The sequence below is a fragment of the Pipistrellus kuhlii genome, unplaced genomic scaffold (genome assembly GCF_014108245.1).
Source record: "Pipistrellus kuhlii isolate mPipKuh1 unplaced genomic scaffold, mPipKuh1.p scaffold_m20_p_22, whole genome shotgun sequence".
Taxonomy (NCBI): Eukaryota; Metazoa; Chordata; class Mammalia; order Chiroptera; family Vespertilionidae; genus Pipistrellus; species Pipistrellus kuhlii.
This window is the reverse complement of record NW_023425521.1, coordinates 5,625,927-5,646,033: the sequence shown is the minus strand read 5'-3', so window position 1 is coordinate 5,646,033 and position 20,107 is coordinate 5,625,927. Positions and strand designations below refer to the sequence as shown.

The window sequence follows — 20,107 nt, the reverse complement described above, 5'->3', positions numbered from 1 at the left end:
GATGGCCCTGCCTTCCCTGGCCGGCCCGGGGGAGGGGCTGGTGGTCAGGTTCACACTCAGCAGAGGGGGATGTGACAGCCATCAGGGAGAGCCGCACTCCTGTCTCCTGCCACTTAAGAATAGTAGCAGGACTCCAAACCTGGTTTGGCTCAGTGGATAGAGCGACCACCTGCGGACTGAAAGGTCCCAGGTTCGATTCCCGTCAAGGGCATGTACCTTGGTTGCGGGCACATCCCCAGTAGCGGGTGTGCAAGAGGCAGCTGATCAATGATTCTCTCTCATCGATGTTTTAAACTCTCTCTTCCTCTCTGTAAAAAATCAATAAAAAATATATTTTAAAAAAAGAAAAGAATAGTAGCAGGAGGCCACGGTTAGACTGCAAGCACTCAGTGGCCTTGGGGGAGCGCAGTGTCTCTGAAACTTGCACCTAAAGGTGACCAGACGTCATGATTTTTAACAATTTGTCCCACGTCCCTCGGCATTTTAAAAAAGTCCCGATTTGGGACTTTTTCTAAAACGCCGAGGGACGCGGGACAAATTGTTAAAAATCGGGACTGTCCTGCCAAAAGCGGGACGTCTGGTCACCTTAACCTCAGGGTGGGTACAGGGAAGGACTGAGGAGGAATCCACGCATCAGGGAGGCACTGAAGGGGCGGAGGGACAGGCCGGAGGGCTTCCGGGGCCTCCTGATGGGACTGAAATTAATCTACCTGCAGGGAGTGGGGGGTGAGGCGCTCATCCAGCCGGTGACTCCGGCATGACCCAGCTCACGGTCTTTGATCTGGGGGGGGGGGGGGGGGGGGCTCAGAATGCAGCCGGAGGCTTCTGCTGCCGAAGACTCAGAAAGGAGCTGGGAGGACTGATGAGAACGGAAGCTTGGGGCGGTCTGAGGGTCTGAGCACAGGGCCACCTGCCATTCCGACCCCTCCCCGCCCCCAGAGCCACACGGGGTGTCTGGTGCAGCCCACTCTGCCCTGAAATCCACTACAGTTTGGCTCCGTTTCTGCTTTCCTGTCCCCCTCGAGTCTGCCCTGCATTCCCGCCCCGCCATCAGCCTGGCCATGGCGGTAAGCTAGAGCTTCAGTCATTCCCAAACCCCCCTTCTCTCCCCTCCCGCGTCCTGGTGTCAGGTTGCAATGGGTGATGGGGGACCAGGGTGGGCCCTGAATTGGGGGGCTGGGTCAGTCCTGCCAAGAGACGGGGGAGGGACCAATTGGCTTTGGAAGGGTCCCCTCTCTCTCCCTAGCCAGCCTAGGCAGAGTGGGAAATGGCTGGCATCTCCCCATGTTCCAGGCGAGGACACCAAGGCACTTAGCAAGAGGAGAGGCCATGGGGCCTGAGCACTTGAGAAATCGTCTCCTGGGAGCTGACCTGCCTTCCCTGGGCCATCGCTCCTCCCCTTTCCTGAAACAGCAAGGCTCATCCTGGGCAGCCAGTGCGGTGGGTGTGTGAGATCTGATGCAGAGTCAGACACCCTGGGGTGGGGGCCCGGCTATGTGACCGGTGTGCTGCGGAAACTCTCTGAGCTCCAGTGTCCCGATTTCTAACGTGAGGACTGAGCGTGGTCCTCTTTGCCTGAGGGGGGAGGGGGTGGCTGGGTGAGGGGCGCATGCCATGGCGGGGGTGGAAGTGCTTTGTGAACAGTTCAGCTCCCAAGTAGATGCTTCCCTCGGCGCAGGAGGCAGGTCCCAGCTGCCTGCCCAGGTGTCTCCCGTCCCCTGTGCTGGCCCAACATCTGTAAGAGAGGTTGGAACTAGGAGGGTGGAGCCAGCAAACCTTTTCCCTGCAGGGGTGTGTGTGTGTGTGTGTGTGTGTGTGTGTGTGTGTGTGTGTGTGAGAGAGAGAGAGAGAGAGAGAGAGAGAGAGAGAGAGAGAGAGAGGGAGAGAGAGAGAAAGAGTCAATAGGGTCATTGAATTCAGCCTTATTGGGGCAGGAGTCTGCGTACCCACACCTGCCGTACCCACACCTGCCGTGTTGAAAGATGGCTACAGACACATTCCTGAAGCATCAAAGGGCCCGCTGTGCTGTGTGGGAGACAGACAGGGAGGAGGGTGGGCTGGGGAAGGTGGGGAAGTGCCTGGGGGAGGCGGACGGAGAAATGTGGGGCCCTGCTGTTTCCTTGCCCTGTGCCCTCTCCCAGGTGTGCCAGGCTCACTCTGGCTGGGAGCTGGGTGTGGCCGAGTAAGGAGGCCTCTGACGCAGGCACTGAGGAAGCTCAGAGAGGGAAGAGTGCCCCCCCTCCACCGCCCCAATATCTCCCTCCCACGGACAGCCTCAGGGACATGAGCAGGAGAAGGTCCCCACCTCCCTGCCTGTGACGGCCTGCCACCCTGCAAGCCGCCAGCCCCACAGACCCCTAATCAGAGTGACAGCTCCAGGGAGCCTCTGGGGAGCGTGCCTGGAGGTCCTACTCCCATCCCGTTATCACCCTCCCAGGGAACAAGGACTGTCCAGGAACAGAGCAGTGTGTTCAGGCCCCTCAAGCCTCCGTGAACACAGGTGTGGCTCTCTCCACTTCCCAGGCTGCCCTGCAGGCCGCACCCAAACAGCTCTCTGCTATGGCCCAGTCTTGAGGTTCCTATGCACCCACCGCCAATAAAGAGGGAATATGCAAACTAATGCAACAAGGTGCGAGGCGGAAGGCGGCTATGGGGGCAGGAGAGAAGGCAGAAAGGTGGCTGTGGCCAGAGCAAAGGTGGTGCTGGCAGCCAGGGGAAGGAAGGCCCATTCCTGCACAAATCTTTGTCCCGAAGCACAAAGTGTGTCAATTATATCTCAATAAAGTGGGGGGAAATATGAATTCTCCAAACAATGGCTTAGGGGGTTGCCTGAAAGTATTTGATGAATTAACGAGTGCCTTTTGGACTCACACACACACACACACACATACGCACTCTCTCTCTCTCTCTCTCTAGAAACATTATATGGTCAGATATGCTTTTACTCAGATTCACACCCTCGGTGTCCCCACAGGCTCAGGTGGAGGAACTGGCAGCAGCCATCAGAGCACCCGCTGCTTTGCTAATGCAGTGACCTCCGCCTCCTATGTCCCTTCTCCGTGTCCCAAGCTCAGCACGCCCACTTCCTTCAGGAGGCCTTTCCTGGTGCCCCCGGGGATAACTGACCTCTGCCCCCGGGATATCCCTGGGGATACGTCCCACGAAGCACCCACAATATTCATCTGCTCTTTCTGTGTCTGTCTCAGCCCGAAAGACAGATTCGGTCTTGGCCGGAAGGGGGAGGGGCTGTGAGGAGGGAGACTGGAACGTATTTGTCTCCAAGCCCCAGGCGCTCGTGCAGAGAACACAGTGGGTGCCCACCTATTCACCAGAAGAACAGGCAGCCTGCTGAGAGTTCAGAGTGTAGCCCTCCGGCAAAGCCACGGACCTGGCTGCAAGCTAAGTCTCCAGCGGCCGCCCCCCCAGAACCAGGCAGACGTTCCCACCCTTCCCAGCTCCCGCACCGGGCCTGCCTCTCCTCATTTCCCCCATGGCCCCTATGGGCCTGTCAGCCGGGATCACCCTCACGAATCCATTCACCCATTTTCCCCAGAAATCAGCCAGCTGCTCCTTGGTGCTTGCAGCCAAACCTCTGCAAAGTCATCGCAGCCAGGGAGAAGCAGAAATCCTGGCCGGGAGTGCAGTGGCCGGAGGAACAGGGGCTTCCCTAGTCCACCCCTCGGCAGGAGTGTCATGCACCTTGCTAACCATGACCTTCAGAGACCACAGTAGCATCCTGGGATCCCCTGCAGGCAAGGCCTTTGTCTGAAAGTCTGTCCCTGCCAGGGGGCTCCAGACTGGGGTCATGATCCCAAAAGTCCCCACAGGGAGGCCCTCCAGACCAGAAAGACCTCAGGGGAGGCTTCAGCCCTAGAGATCCTCAGATCCAAGAGGGTTGTCCAAATGCAAAATATATATATATATATATTGACAGCATCTGGGGGACTTCAGATGCTAAAATGCATCGAAGGTATCCCAGACCCCAAGACCCCACAGAGAGAAGCCACAGACCCAGCCCTCGGAGGGGCCCGGAGCCAGGTTTGTGGGCACAGGGCCCCCCTGCACTGACCTGGCCCTGCGGGGGCCTTTCCCAGGCTGAGCTGCCGCAGCCGCCTCTGGTGGGCCCGCCCCTCGCAGTGCACCTGGGCCTGGGCCGCCGAGTTCAGCTGGATGTTGCAGACGTCGCAGAGCGTGAACGACGGCCGCTTCCTCTCACGCTTGGGCTTGGGCGGTTCTGGGGGCTGAGGGGGGCACTCGGCCGCTCCAGATACGGGGGGCTCCTTCTCGGCAGGGGGAGACGGGCTCAGCGGCCGCTTCATTCCTGAACAGATAGAGAGGGAGACAAATACAACAAAGGCTGAGTGTTGTGAGCACACAGGAGGGGCACGGCGGCCTCCAGATCCAGAGATAGCTGGGACTTTCATCCCAGCTGGACGTCCCCCGCCTCTGGAGAGCCCCAACCTGAGGGTGGCCAGGGGAGCAGAGTGGGGCCTATTTCAAACAAAGCAGCATTCATCACAAGGCAGGAGCGTCTGGAAGAGAGTCAGGAAGGTGCGCACACGGGGCGGCCTGGGCCTGGGGGCGCGGCCACAGAGCGGGGCTGAGCGTGAGGGGAGCTCGGGTCTCAGGGAGCAGGCGGGCACACGGGGCCAGGCGGCAGTGAGCTTGGTGCAGCCCCGTGTTGGGAAGCCAGCGCTCGGTCCTCAGGGCCCTCGGCGCCGCGGCAGGCGCTGACAATCCTGACAGGCAGGCATGTGGCGCTTGCTGGAGGCACAGCCCTCGCTGGCCAGGGTGGTGACTGCAGAAACCCAACCTCCCTGTGGCCAGGGCCCGGCCCGCTGACCTTCACAAACGGTGGCAGCGTGTGAAGCCATCGGCACCCCGACCCACGTGGCTCCAGATGGTCCCTGCGGTCTTGGCCATCCAGCTTGTGGCAACAGTTAGTGTTGGTAGTGGAGACCTCGGCCTTACACAGACACCACACACACACTCATACACACACACACACACACACACACACACACACACGCACGCACGCGCACACGCGCGCACACACACCCTGGTTCCCACAGAACTGGCACATCACCCCCTCAGGCCCCTCATCTCCAGTCTTCTCTTTCCAACTCACTTCTCTGGAGCTTTCCCACCGGACGCCTCTGCCTCTCAGGGGCTCTCTTCTGGGGCTGCTCAGTGCCCTGCCTCAGGCTGCCCTGGGCCAGCGTTCACTTCCTTCCTGCACCGGTGTGCGTGCCTCCCACCTCTGCTTTAGACCGGGGGCTTCCTGAGGGCGGGGCCTCTGTCCCCCTCCCCCGGACTGAGAATTCCTGAGGTCAGGGACCCTGTCACTCTCTCTGATTGGGGGAATCCCCAAGGCTCACACCTACGTGGGGCATAACTGAGACTCTCTCATGGGCTGAACTGTGTCCACCAAGAATTCCCATGTTGGGGTCCTCACTCCCAGTACCTCAGAATGGGACTGTGTTCAGAGAGACAGTCTTTAAATAGGTGATTACGTGAAGATGAGGCCAGTAGGGTGGGCCCTGACTCAACAGGATATGTCCTTGTCAGAAGAGGAAGCACAGACAGTTACAGAGGGAAGGCCACGGGAAGACACAGGGAGGAGATAGCCATCTGCAAGCCGAGGGGAGAAGCCTCCGAGGAAACTGAGCCTGTGGACACCTGCATCTCACATGGCTGGCCTCCGGAGCCGTGAGAAAATACATTTCTGCTGTGTAAGCCACCCAATCAGTGGTAACTTCTTATAGCAGCCCGAGTGAACTCACACAGTCCCTAAAGAGCATTTCCCGATCCTGAGGCTCATGCTCATTTTGAAAATTAGACCAAGTGAAGCCAAAACCGGTTTGGCTCAGTGGATAAAGCGTCGGCCTGCGAACTGAGGGGTCCCGGGTTCGATTCCAGTCAAGGGCATGTACCTTGGTTGCGGGCGCATCCCCAGTGAGGGGTGTGCAGGAGGCAGATGATTGATGTTTTTCTCTCATTGATGTTACTAACGATCCCTCTCCCTTCCTCTCTGTAAAAAAATCAATAAAATCTATTAAAAAAAAAGAAGAAAATTAGACCAAGTGAAGCCAACTGATGCCCTAACACTCTCATAAGCCCACATATCCAATGGTGGAGCCCACAACTGAACAAAGAAAATGGATGTCTCAAGTCCACAGCCAAGAACTGGGAGTCCCCGGACCCACCCGCTGCTCTCAGAAACCTGCTCATCAATTCTGTGGGCAGTGCTCCCACATAACATATCTGTCATTACATGTGTGGGGACCATTGTGAATGGACTAGAGGGACACAGCGATTAAGAGTGCCGGTGTGCTCAGTGTTAGAGCATCAGCCCATGCATCCAAGGGGCGCAGTTTTGATTCCCAGTCAAGGGCATGTATCTGGGCTGCAGGTTCAGTCCCCAGCCCTGGTCAGGGTGTGTGTGGGAGGCAACCAATTGATGTGTTTCTCCCACATAGATCTCTCTCTATCCTTCTCTCTATTCCCCCCTTTTACTCTCTAAAAATCAATGGAGTCCTAACCAGTTTGGTTAGAGCATCAGCCTGTAAAATGGGATGATGACTAACAGTTCTTAAGTCACAAGCATAATGCAAGGATTAGCTGAACTGAAGATATGACAGTCTCATTCCATGCTAGGGGCACCGTAACAATGTGAGTGTTACGGTGCCCGTAGCATGGAATGAGACTGTCACTGACCCTCTGAGACTCGCCACGTGTGATGGGTTAAATGGTGCCCCCTCAGATTCGTAGGTTGAAATCCCAGCACTTCGGAATATGAAACACAAAACCTTGTTTGGAAATGGGGTCATTGCAGAAATTATTAGGTTAAGACGAGGCAATACTGGAGCAGGGCGCCCCCCTAGTCCAATATGACTAGTGTAATTCTTATAAAGGGGGGGGTTTGGACACAATCATTCACACAGAGAATGCCACGTGAAGACGACGGTGGAGATCAGAGTGATGCTTCTTACCAGACCAAGGAATGCCAAACTTAGCCAGCAAACCACAGAAGCGAGGGCAGAGGCATGGAGCAGACTTCCTCCCTGCCCTCAGAAGGAACCAACCTCGATGACGCTTTGATCTTGACCTTCTAGACGCCAGAACTATGAGACAACAAACGCCTGCTGTTTAGACCACCTGGCTTGTAGTCCTTTGTGACAGCAGCCCTAGAAAACACACCACGGATTTGACTCTTGTGTGATCATGGGTGATGTGAGGGCCCCCTTCTCTCTGCATGGTGGTGTGGCTGGGGTGCAGTACCAGAGAGAGCCTCCAGGTGGCACAGCAGTGAGCACCAGGCGGCAAGATAAGAGGTGGAACTCAGGACCCCTCCACGGAGGGAGGATCCCACTCCTCCACACTCCTCTGGGGCAACGAGGTTGCCCCTCCGAGGCATGCCAAGCGCCCGAGCAATATGTCTGGAGTCCAGGGCACAGCCCTGCCACACTGGAAAGCCACTCCCATCACCTTGTGAGAACCCCACCCCCATCTCCAAGGCTGCACTGAGCCTCTGCCAACATTCTGTGCGCTCTCACCTCCAGCTGGAGGTCACCACAGCTATCTCCTTCTTCACAAGTGTTTCCCCACCCTCCCAGCAGGAAGAAAGGGCAGGCAGAAAGCGCCAGGTGCAAATACTGCAGGGGGGGAGGGGTGTCCAACTGGCCAGGGGGAAGAGGTGTCAGGGTAATGAGATTTTTCCGGCCATGCCAAGGGAGCTGCCTGCCCCCTGCCAGAAAGGGGACAGGGAGGGTTTGAAGTCTCAATGCAATTTATGACAGGCGGGCCGGGGACATGGCTCAAGAGAGCAGACAAATATCTGCCACGAGGCTGATTAAACCTCCGTGATATACAGCCTCCGGGCTCACCGGGCCCTCCGGAAGCCGGGGCTGACTGTGTCCCCCTCGGCCGGGCTGCCGGGCCTGCCGCAGCCTGCCCTGCCTTCCCAGCTGTCCCCTCGGGAGTTACACCGCTCCGGCCGAGCTAGGGCGCCCCCCAGAGAAGGTGGGGGGGTGGGCAGTTTTTCGGGCACATAAACATCTATCGAACCCCCGTCACCAGCACCAGCAGGTCCGCACTCCCTGTCCTGGCCCCTGTTCAGAACCAGCATGACTCACCCTAGCCCAGCGGGACCCACCCGTGGACAGGGCCTGGCCCACAGGCTCTCTTTGACAGAAGAGGAAATGGAGTCCCAGAGCAGGAGAGTGGACTTCCTTCAAAGCACACGGCAGGGCAAGAGCTGAATCTAGAGACGCCCCCACCCCCTCTCTGCCTCCTCGCTGCCAGGCCACCCCTTCTTCCCGGCGACAACCGCTTCCTGACAGCTGCCTGTGCGCCGGGAGCCGTACGCACAAAGGTCCCTCTGCACCTTCACCACAACCCCATGAGGTGGGCACTATTATTAACCTATTACCCCACGTCACCGATGAGAGGACAGGCTCCGAGAGGTTTTATGGCCGGACCTGTACTTGAACTTGTCTGACTCAGGGCTCCCAGAGAGGGAGGCTTGTGGCTGCCCAGCCCCTCTCAGGCCGGGGTGCCAGGCAGGGAGATGCCACATCCTGGTCAGGAGGAGTTGGAGCCGGAGCCAGAGAGGCTGGGAGGAAGGAAAGGGTGGGAAGAAAGGGGGTGAACTGAACGTAAGAACAGGTGAAAGCCGAGCAAAAGAGCATGGGTGTGTCCAGGTGTGTGCTTAGCTGTGATCTACACAGGAGTGTGTGTGTGTGTGTGTGTATGGGGGGAGGGGGGTAAATCCCTGTGTTCTCACCTTCCCTGAGAGATGGGTTGAGGCTGAAGCAGGAAGGGGGAGGTTGGACAACGGGAGCGAGCCACCCACTGGAAGGCCTGCTTACTCCAGAGCTGGAGAGCTGATGGAGGCTGGGGTTGCTGTCTGCCTGCCTGTCTGAGGGTCCATCTGCCTGTCTGTGTGTCCATCTGCCTGTCTGTGTGTCCACCTGTACGGAGCTGCAGGGATGAGGGGGTGGTGGGAGCACTACCTGGAGCCCCATCTTGCTAAGTGACAATGGACTTGGGCTGGGTTTCCGTGGGGACCTCTGGCTTGGCAGTAAGGGGAATTCTCAGTCTGCCTATCCAGAGAGGCCTGGACAGAAGGAAGTTCGGAGGTCATAAAATGCAGGGCAGAGGGGTTTCCAGCAGCAGCCTGGGGAAGGGGCTCCTGGAGAAAGAACTACTTTTGCCAAAGGGTTAACGGGAGAGGAAGGTTCTGGGCTTGTCCCCAGCCCTTGGCCAGGCCTGAAGGGCTCCCTCACCAAACCTTTAATGAGCCCAATTACATTCTGGCCTTTTCCCCCCCGCGGCTGCCAGCTCTGGCCCTCTGGCCAGGTCCCAGGACCTGCCTTTGCGAAGGGAGCCTGGCTGGCTGGCCAACCTGGGGCCAGTCTCTGCCCCTCGGACCTTTGGTTTCTTTCTTTAAAGAGAGGGGTGGGGCTGAGCTAATCTCTTCGGTCCTCCGCAGGCGGTGTGGCAGTGGCAACATGGAGCAGCTGCCCCAGAGGAGGTGGGGGCAGGCCAGTGACCGGGGGGGGGGGGGGGGCGTGGGGGTGTGGAGAAAGAACTGCCCAGTGGTGAGAGCTCACTGCCTTCCGGGTGCTGTAGAAACATCACTTCCGTGCACCCTCCTCACAGCCCTGCGAGGCCTTACAAACAGGCCCCGGGCGGCGCGCGGAGTCTGAAGGGGCAGGAGAGTAGGGCCAGCTCTCTCCCCGCCTATGGTGCAGGGGCGGGGCGAGGTGGGGGTGGGGGGTGCCAGTTGTCTCCCATCCTATGACTCATGGGATCGTGAGCAGGAGTGTGGCATCTCCCGTGCACCCTGCCCGGCTGCAGGGAGAGGTGTCGGGAAGAAGGGAGGCTTTGTCTGTTCCCGTCCTATTTTGTGAAATATGAGCCCCCCTGGGCCTGGCTGCCCACTCAGTGCCCCCAGGGAGCCACCACGGACCATTTTGGTCTCTTCCCTCCACCCCCCTCTTCCCAAGGCTGACACCTTCCTAGCGTGAGGAAGGGGGCGGACAACCCACCACAGAGTGGCACCACCCAGCCATCCTGTGCGCCCCGAGAGCTGGGGTCACCCGGAGTCGTACCCAAAACCCCCCAGAGGAGCCAGAGACCCCGCCTCGGGGGCAGAATGGCTTGAGTGGGGCCAGCTGTATCCACGCCCAGCACACACGTCCCTGAGGCAGAAGGTCCTGGGGACCGGGCGACAGCTGGCCCGGATGTCAGGGGCCAGGTGGGGGCTGCACTGGGCAGGGCCAGGCAGCCATGCCTGTTTCCCATCCGGAGTGGTGACAGAGGCAGCCTGTCACCTTTCCCCCGGGGCTGCTGGGTGCAGGGGATGGCGGGAGCGAGCTGGCTAAGACGTGCTGACAGGGAACACTCAGCTCCAAGGAAGGGGGCGGGGAGGGCACGGGAGGTGAAGGAGAATAATGGCTCAGGGATGAGGTCACTGTCCCCCACCCTGTTCCCTCCTCCAGGCTGCTCTGTCCTCACCCCCTGTGGGCTGGGTGTCCCCCAGGCCCTCCTGGACAGCGAGACTCCTCCCGAGGACCCTCAGGCCACCCCCAGGAGGGAAATCCTTCTTGCTACCAACTTGCATTTCTCCTGGCAGGGTCCACAGAGCAACACAGAGCAGCTGCCGCTGAGGGGGTGGGGAGAGGTGGGGCCTCAGCACCGCCTTCTCTAGCCCGCGTAGCCAGGCCAGGCCTAGGAAACCCCGCGGGGACAGGCCACGCCCCAGCCCCCACGCCCCCGGGGCCTTATAGAAACAGCAGGCCCGGGATCCTGGCCCTGCTCAGCCTCATCCACCACCTGCTCTCCCGCAGGACGGAGCAGGAGCTCCCCGAACCTCACTCTCTGCCCAGGAATGAGTCCCAGGAGCCAGAGGGAGGAGGCCCGGAGGTCCCGCTGCCTGGGAGCCGTGGGCAGGAGGCTGGCCAGGAGGGCCCAGCCCGTGCCCGCTGCCGAGGGGGAGGGGGGTCAGGCAGCGCCCATGGCCCTGATGGAGGAAGGTGCAGAGTGCTGTGTGCTCTCTACACCCCAAAGAAACGATAGACTTCCCCCCTTCCCCCTTTCTCTCCCGCCTCCCCCCACTTCCATTCAGTTCTATCCCAGCCGCTGACAAGGGTGGGATGACTCGGGTTCTCCAAACTACACAGGAAAAGAAGGCCTTCGGACCAGCCCTGTCTCCAGAGAATGGTGCCCTCCTTAGGGTGAGGTCCCAGCCTCCCTCCCTCTTCATCATCACTCTCATTGCCCCCCCCCCCCACCTCAGTTTCTGGCTAAGTTGGGGTCCTAGTCTCCCCCCTCTCCCCGACTCCAGGTGGGGCCAGGTCCTGGCCGCAGCTCTCAGAGCCGCCGACACTGCACCGGCGTGCGGCCCCGCGGGCGCTCAGCCCCAGCGCGCCTGGGTCCGGGATGGGGCGCCTGGGTCCGGGATGGGACGCCTGGGTCCGGGATGGGGCGCCTGAGTCCCGGATGGGGCGCCTGGGTCCGGGATGGGGCGCCTGGGTCCGGGATGGGGCGCGGGAGTCCAAGATGGGGCGCCTGAGTCTCGGATGGGGCACCTGGGTCAAGGATGGGGCGCGGGAGTCCGAGATGGGGCGCCTGGATCTGGGATGGGACGCCGGGGTCCGGGATGGGGCGCGGGAGTCCAAGATGGGGCGCCTGGATCTGGGACGGGACGCCGGGGTCCGGGATGGGGCGCCTGAGTCCTGGATGGGGCGCCTGGGTCCCGGATGGGGCGCCTGGGTCCGGGATGGGGCGCGTGAGTCCGGGATGGGGCGCGTGGGTCCCGGATGGGCCGCCTACCTGAAGGGCGCTCCCAGCCCACGCGGAACCGCATCTGGCCGCTGGGGGAGACCGGTCCGCGGTTCCCGGAGGCGCGGTGAGTCCGGCCGTGCGTCCCAGAGCGGCCGCCGCGCCTCCAAGCCCGCCCCTGGGCGGCCACGGGAGCCGGTGCCAGGAGCCGCTGCCCGGAACCGAGCGGGCGAGCGGGCGAACGAGCTGGAGGGGACCGGGCGGGGATCCCCGGGAGGAGGGCGGGGGGACAGCTGGGCTCTCCCTGCGGACACGGCTGGGCCCCCTGAGGACCTTCTGCAGGGGCGGGCCGGCTGGCTTGAGCGCCCTTCAGCTTCCCGGGGGTCCCAGACGCAGGGAAGGGGACCCCAAAGTGGCCAAAAGGGGACCCACCACTGGCCTCCTGCGGCCTCCCCACCCATCCTGCGAATGGCCCATCTTGGGGGAAAGCTGGGAGAGGGGGAAGCTGACATTCACGGAGCCCCTCCTGGGTGCCAAGAGGGATCACACTCAATCCTCACAAACTGCTCTGCTGGGACTGTCTGATCCCCATTTTACCGACCAGGAAACCAAAGACTGGGGACATGAGGCCACCGATCCAAGTCGCTCAGGAAAGGAGCGCTGGGAGGCCAGACGGGTCCTAGGAGCCGTTTCTGGAGGGCAGGGGAGAAAGCGGGGGGCCTGCTGGTGGGAACTCCCCCGCCCTCCCCTGTGTGGCAGTTATTTATTTCATTTCATTTCATTTTTGTTCTTCCTCACCTGAGTATATGTTTTTACATTGATTCGTTTTGTTTCAAGTGAGTGGACATGCCCTTGACCGGGAATCGAACCTGAGACCCACCAGCCACACCAGGCAGGGCTAGAGTTCAAGGAATCAGCGGGCAGTCGGTCTGGGCACAGTGCAGGAGCACAAAGCCAGGCAGGGGAGGGAAGGTGGTAGGGGCTTGTGGCTTGACCTGAGAGAGCTCTGCCATCTTTCCGTGCCTGGGGGGCAGTAAGAAAGGACTCCTGCCCCAGCTGGTTTGCTCCGTGGGTAGAGCACGGGCCTGCCACTGATGGGTGCTGGGTTCGACTCTGGTCAAGGGCAGTACGTTGGTTGAGGGCTCCATCCCCAGAAGGAGGCAGCTGAGTGATGTTTCTCTCTCATGGATGTTTCTAACTCTCTATCCGTCTCCCTTCCTCTCTATAAAAAATCAATAAAATATATTAAAAGAAAGAAAGAAAGGGAGTCTCACCCTAGCCGGTTTGGCTCAGTGGCTAGAACATCGGCCTGCAGACGGAAGGGTCCCGGGTTTGATTCCAGTCAAGGGCATGGACCTAAATTGCAGGCTTGATCCCTGCCCTGGTCTGGCACGTGTAGGAGGAAACCAATCGATGTGCCTCTCTCACATCGATGCTCCTCTCTCTCTCTCTCTCCCCCACCCCCCCTCTGCTCCCTTCCACTCTCTCTAAAAATCAATGGACAAATATCCACAGGTGAGGATTAAAAAAAAAAGTGAGTCCCCAGGAAAGGGACAGGAGTGGCTCCGATTGCGAAGGTGATGTGTCAGTGCTCCTCTCCCACCTCACACTCCAGCACGCCCCACACGAGCACGCGGCTGAGAGCAGGTCCTTGGTGGGGAGCTCTGTCTCTGTCTCCACCGCTGTACCAGTCTCCCAGCTCCTCTTCCTGCTCCTCACACCCCCAACTCCTCCTCCTGAGGCCTCTGTCCCCCCTGTTCCCTCGGCCTGGAGCACCCCCTGACCTTCACAGGGCTGGTTCCTTAAGCCTCAGCCCCACAATCACCTCCCAGGCCTGGTTCCCCAGCCCGGTATCCCGTTATCTCAGCCCCTGACTAATTTCCCTCTTAGCATGTCTCCCAAGACATCGTTTTTTTGTTGTTGTTGTTGTTTTGTTTTGTTTTTAGTATACTAGTATTTTTATTGATTTCAGAGAGAAAGGGAAAAGAAGCAAGAGCTAGAAACATCAATGGTGAGAGAGAATCATTGGTCGGCTGCCTCTTGCATGCTCCAGGAGGGGATGGAGCCTGCAACCCAGGCATGTGCCCTTGACTGGAATCGAACTTGAGACCCTTCAGTCCGCAGGCCGATGCTCCACCAGCCAGAGCAAGACATCATTCTTGTGCTTGGAGACGTACCTATCTCTTGTTGAATGAACGCAAGAACTCATTTCCACTCCAAAAGTAAATCCACATTAAATTGTACACTATAGCCCAGCCGGTGTGGCTCAGTGGTTGAGCGCTGACCTATGAACCAAGAGGTCATGGGTTCAATTCTTGGTCAGGACACATGCTCGGGTTGTGGGCTCGATCCCTAAAGTGGGGCGTGCAGGAGGCAGCCCATCAATGATTCTCTCTCATCATTGATGTTCCTATCTCTCTCTCCCTCTCCCTTCCTCTTTGAAATCAATAAATAAAAAAAAAGCATATGAGAAATTGTACCCTATAAATGGGTGAGTGGTATGGCATGTGATTTATATCTCAATAAAAAACAGTTACTAAAAATAATAGTAAATCCAGTGGGAGGATGACAGTCATGATACACCGGGTGTAACCAGCTATCTGCAGCACACCCATCGCCTAACCTGATCCAGGCACACTTCTCTCCCTCACAGTCCCCATCCTGTCTGTCCGTGGAGAACTGCAGTTGCTCAGACTTGGAAGGGATCTTAGAGGTCATGCTGTCCTTTTCGTAATTTGTCCCTCGCAAGCTACCCTCTGGCCTCTGCTTAAATATGAGCATGACAGGGAGCTCACTGCCTCCCGAGACAGTCCACTCCATTGTTGGATATTCTCAGTGACAGAAACGCTATTATTGGGGGGGGGGGGGGGGGGGAGGCTGCTTTCCTGTAATGCCTTGCACTGGTCCAGACCTGCTCCCTGGTCATTTGGAAAAAGTACACCCCACTTTCCACAGCCAGCTGATCACCACTGGCAGCTTCTTCCTCTGAGGTCTCTTCTCCCAGCTAAAGAGACCGTTTCCCTCAGCTATTCATTCCTCCCCGTCTCCGGGAGGAAGCCCCTCCTAGGTGCTCCCAGGGCACCCCATATGGGTCCCTAACACTGCGCTTACGGCTCTCTCCCAAACCCTGCCCTGGAAGCCCCTCTGCACTGAGTGGGTTAATTCTGGGCTCCATTCACTCCATTCTGCCCAGTACCTTGCAGGGTGACCAACTGATCTAAACTAAGCAACTTAATAAAAATGTGTTGAACCCTCGCTGGTTTAACTCAGTGGAGAGACCATCGGCCTGCAGATTTGATTCCTGTCAAGGACACATGCCCAGGAGGCAACTGAACAGTGACTCTCATCATTGAAGTTTCTCAGTTTCTCTCTCTCTCTCTCAAATCAATAAAAAAAACATTTTTAAAAAATGTGTTGACTGCCGAAGCCGTTTTGGCTCAGTGGTAGAGCATCGTTATGCAGACTGAAAGATCCCAGGTTCGATTCCGGTCAAGGGCATGTACATTGGTTGCGGGCACATCCCCGGTAGGGGGTGTGCAAGAGGCAGCTGGCCAATGTTTCTCTCTCATCGATGTTTCTAGCTCTCTATCTCTCTCCCTTCCTCTCTGTTAAAAATCAATAACATATATATTTTTAAAAATGTGTTGACTAAATGGTTTCTAGGTACTTCACTATTCCAGTCACGTCCTTTTCCACGTATTTAAGCTTTCAATATTCTCCTTAGAACAGAAAAAGGGAAAGAATCAGCTCCCCCCACCCTCAACGCTGGCCTCTATGAATGCCGTCGGCTCCTTAGCTTTTCTGCACTGCTGAGTCAGCTCTATATGGAGCCGGGGTCCGTGAAACACCCCACATCTGTTTTCATGTGATTCGCTGGCAAGCGAAGCGCCCCCACCTCGTTGCCAAGAGAGCGATTTCTTGAACTGTGAGCACCGGACCTTAAGTGAGGCTTGCTGGCTCTCTGGTTCTGCCCCGCCTGTCACAATCAGTCAGCAGGACCACAGGTGCCTGCTCAGTGCCACCGCAAAGACGTGGCCTCACCTAGATACCTAGGAACAACACTCTCCTGACTCCAACCCCGCGCACGGTCAAATCACGGCCCTTAGCTGTGGGGCGTCTGTATTCCAGGCCCTTCCCAACCCTTTCCCGATCCCCTTTATCCTCCTAATAGCCCCCAAAAGCTGGTATTTCTCTCCTCATGTTGAAGATAAGAAAAGGGAGGCTCAGAGAGGTTAGTTTATTTACCCGAGGACACACAGCCAGAAAGGGGAAGAACTGAACCTCATTTGTTTGACTCCAAACTCTAGGCTCTCTTTCCTCTATGTCAGTGTTTCCCAAACTTTTTTTTTTATAAGTTTTTAAAAATATATATATTTTATTGATTTTTTTTACAGAGAGGAAGGGAGAGAGATAGAGAGTTAGAAACATCGATGAGAGAGAATCATCGATCAGCTGCCTCTTTCACACCCCCTACTGGGGGTATGCCCGCAACCAAGGTACATGCCCTTGACTGGAATCGAACCCGGAACCCTTGAGTCCGCAGGCCGACGCTCTGTCCACTGAGCCAAAACGGTTTCGGCTTGTTTCCCAAACTTTTGACATATGAGTACCCCTTCTATAATTTTCGTAACGCTGAGTACCCCTTGTACTCATGAGAACGTAGAATTGGGCGCAGCTAAGCACGGTGCAGTGCATATTCCCACCGAACTCTGGTGCAACGCGTACCCCCACCAAACTCTTCCCATACCCTGGGGGGTACGCGTACCACACTTTGGGAAACACTGCTCTATGTCATGGTGCCTCTAAAGGCCTTATCCCAGTATGACCTGTGCTGATGATGGTCATGATGATAGTAATGACGATGATTTTGCTATAAAGGGGGAGTGAGGAGGAAGAAAACAGAAAACCTAGTCATGAGAGCTAGATGAGCCAGGCAGTGCTGGCGCCCCCTTGCACACCTACCCCTTGTTCAAGGGGGGATCCAGGCCCCTGGCGACAGCCCGCCCCCTGACCAGGTAGTAACCTTGCGTCTAAATAAAGTCACAGAGTCTCCAGTCAGACCACTTCGTCCTCCCTGCTGCCCAGCCTCATCCTGTTCTCTCCCTTCCTCGGTGTTGACTGTGGCGAGTTCCCAGCCTGGCAGCCAGTCCATGCTGCTGGGCTCAGGGAATGGAGTGCGGGCCTGGGACGTGGGCTGGGCTGGGCGGACTCAGGCAGGCTCCTTTCCCTCTCTGAGCTTCGGCGTCCCCACCTGTAAAACGGGGCGGCTCACACATCACCACCTCCCCGAGGGCGGTGCGCGCTCCCCCGACACCGTGTGTGCCCCCTCGATGGCGTAGACTTAGTCGGGGAGGCAGTGTCTCCCCTTTGGGGGCGGGCACTGAGGCTCAGAGAGATGAAGGGACTCTGCCACCCACTGTACCAGCGTGGAGGTGGCCCGTGCAGAACAAGCACCCTCTTCCCTGCCTCAGGGCGCCCTTCCTAAGTGTTATTTCTACGACGAAGATGAGATGGTTAGATTAGCCGTTCATACTAAGAATACCGAGGGCTGAGCTGAGGCAGAGTCTGGAGGCCCAGGGATTCAGGCGAGAGGCCCCGGACCCCTGACCGGCCAGCAGCTTCCCTTCTTCTCGGTGCCCAGACCGGGGTGCAGCGGCCTCGCAATCCTGAACCCCTGGTTCCCGGCAGGTGGGAGGAGGGACGTTGGGTTGGCTTACCCTGTCCATCCTGGGCTCTTCCTGCTCCCGCCGAAAGGGCAGAATCACGGATGGTCTGAGCAGGTCCCCCGCGCCCTCCCCCCTGGGCCAGCCGTGTGCCTCCGAAAATAGCCCAGAGCCACCATGTGCCCGGGGTGGCTCCCACCCACCGCAAATCCCCCTGAAATCGAATCCCCAATCTGCCCCGAGCAGCGTGGCACCACCTCCCGCCGCCTGCGCTCTCCCGCTGGCCAGGCTCCTCCCAGTGGAAAAACTGTGCCGGCTGTCCTTCATGGTGACCGGGACATAAATCCCCAAATAATGAGGCAGGCACCCGGGACCCAGAACCAGACGCGGTGCTAATTGGTTTTCTCGGGGCCGGCAGGGCCTCGGTTTCCCCCCGATGAGGGGGGGCGGGCCGTGATGACTTCCTGGGTGGGTGTGGACGCCCTCGGACCGGCCTCACACCCCGGCTCCTCAGCAGCCCCTTTCCAGAAGAGGGACAGCTCAGGCGTAAAAGGGAAGGTTGGGGTCTCCCGGTCCAGGTCTTGAGGTAGGGGCCCTGCTTTATCCCCGTGGGCCTGGCCTGAAAGCACCTTCTTCCCGTAAAACAGACCAACGTGCAGTCCTTCCAAGGGCGCGTGAGGATGGGAGCGAGGCGGCGGGGGGCCCAGCACGGCCTCCCGCTTCCCCTGTGAGGCTGGTCACGGATTCTTGGATGGGCCAGAGGCCCTCCGTTTGCAGCGATCAGGGCGAGATTATCACATTAAACTTGGAAGGTCTTTGCCCAAAATGAAACAGCAGCAGCTGACGCCCTCGGCTCCCCTGACTTTGTGGCCAGCCGTCACCCTCTCCTGGACCACGGCCAGCTGAGCTCCAGACACCGGCCGGCCACCAGGAGGCGCCCCCTCCCCGGGGAGAGGCGGGGGGCTGCAGGGGATGGTGTGTGTGTGTGTGTGTGTGTGTGTCCCCCGCCCCAGGACCAGGCTGCTTCTGAGCTGCAGCGAGATGGGAGGGGGCAGAGCCAGGAAGAGGGCGAGTGCGTGTCTGTCAGTGGGAGGAACGTGGGGGCCTCCTGAGTATCGTGGAATCATCAAACATGTGCTGATATTACAACTGGAGCATGCCCCTTTTCTGCACACTGGGTCCCTGTCCGTGAACTGGGGATAATGGTAACAGTAACAACTCCCCTGACCACGGGCTGACCGCTGAGAAGATTAAATGAGATAACATGTAGCCCAGCCAGTGTGGCTCAGTGGTTGAGCACCGACCTAGGAACCAGGAGGTCACGGTTCAATTCCCAGCGGGGCACATGTCTGGGTTGTGGACTCACTCCCTAGTGTGGGGTGTGCAGAAGTGGCCGGTCAGTGACTGCCTCTCATCATTGATGTTTCCCTCTCTCTCTCTCTCCCTCTTCCTTCCGCTCTGAAATCTATAAAAATATGTCTTTTTAAAAATTAGAGAACACGTATAGAAAATACCCTGCAAGCTGCGAAGAGGCCCTGTGCTGTGAGGGAGGCACTGTCAGCTCCAGCAGGAGGCACTGTGAGCAGACTGCGGGGAGAACCTCCTCTCAGCGGTGCTTTGAAACCAATGGGGCCAAAGGAAAAGGAAGACAGATGGGCCTGGGTTGGACCCCCGAAACCTAACCAATGATCCCCTTCCCAACCAGGTGACCAGCCCGTGCCCAGACAAACCCCCTCTCCTGCCATCCTCCTGCCACCAGCACTGCCAGCAGTCCCCAGTCTTTGCCCGTCCAGAGCTGCATCCAGTCTGTGTTTGTTGCCAATGCAACAGAAATTATTTCAGCCTCCTTGCCCAGCTCGGCAGAGCTGCCTGGGTGGTGTAGGGGAGCTACAAAACACGAGGCTGGCACCCGGGGTGTCCCCAGGATGTTAGCTGCCATAGCAGCCGTCTAGAAGGCGGGCAGATGACTGAGGGGACTTCCTCATGCGGCCCAGGGAAGGGACGGGAAGGCCTGAGGGCTAGGGGTCCTCACTGGGACCTTGGCCACCTTCCTTCTTTCTTCAAGAGCTGCATTCAGAAGAGGCTGGGAGCGGCCCTGACTACCGGCCAGGATCCTCCCTGTGGAAGTTCAGATCTTTGAGCCTCTGACCCACCCTTCATTTCCTGGTGCTTCCCACCCCTGCCCACCCCACTGGACTTTGGGGTCCTCTCCCCTCCCTCAGTGTGAGAAACTGAACCTAAGCCATCCTGACCCCAGCAGGACGGAGGCAGGAGGAGGCTGAGGATGACCTTGAGAATCCCGGGTTTCCTGGAGCAGGAGGGAGGGGAGAGCCTCCACGCTCATTGGGCTGGGGGAGACTGAGATGGTGGGGCGGCCACTGTCCCCCTTGCTGGCCAGGGAGCAATTGCGACCACATCAAGGCGTCCTGCTCTCAGACAGGCCTGGCAGGCGAGGCGCACAGCCCCTGCCGGCCATGAAGGAGACCTTTCAAAGCCAACGGCCAGGTTCCAGGAAACGCCCCACGGACGGGCCGCCCGTCTCAACACGGCCCAGGCCCCACAGGCCCGCGGTCCAGCCCCCAGGCTGCTGGCCACAGCAGGGCTGCTCCGAGGCCTTGGCTGGGAGGGAGGCAGCGTGGGCCCAGGATGGATGGAGC

General features: G+C 58.6%; 1 protein-coding gene across 3 annotated transcripts in view; it reads right to left on the bottom strand.

The window, feature by feature from the left end:
* ZNF385C (zinc finger protein 385C) overlaps positions 1-20,107 on the bottom strand; it is a 51,461-nt gene that overhangs the window by 20,263 nt on the left and 11,091 nt on the right. For all 3 annotated transcript variants that reach the window (XM_045586263.1, XM_036451579.2, XM_045586262.1), the window contains exon 2: positions 4,070-4,321. In XM_045586263.1, the coding sequence (XP_045442219.1) occupies positions 4,070-4,319 (250 nt within the window). In that variant the 5' untranslated portion in view covers positions 4,320-4,321. The remainder of the gene's footprint in view (positions 1-4,069; positions 4,322-20,107) is intronic.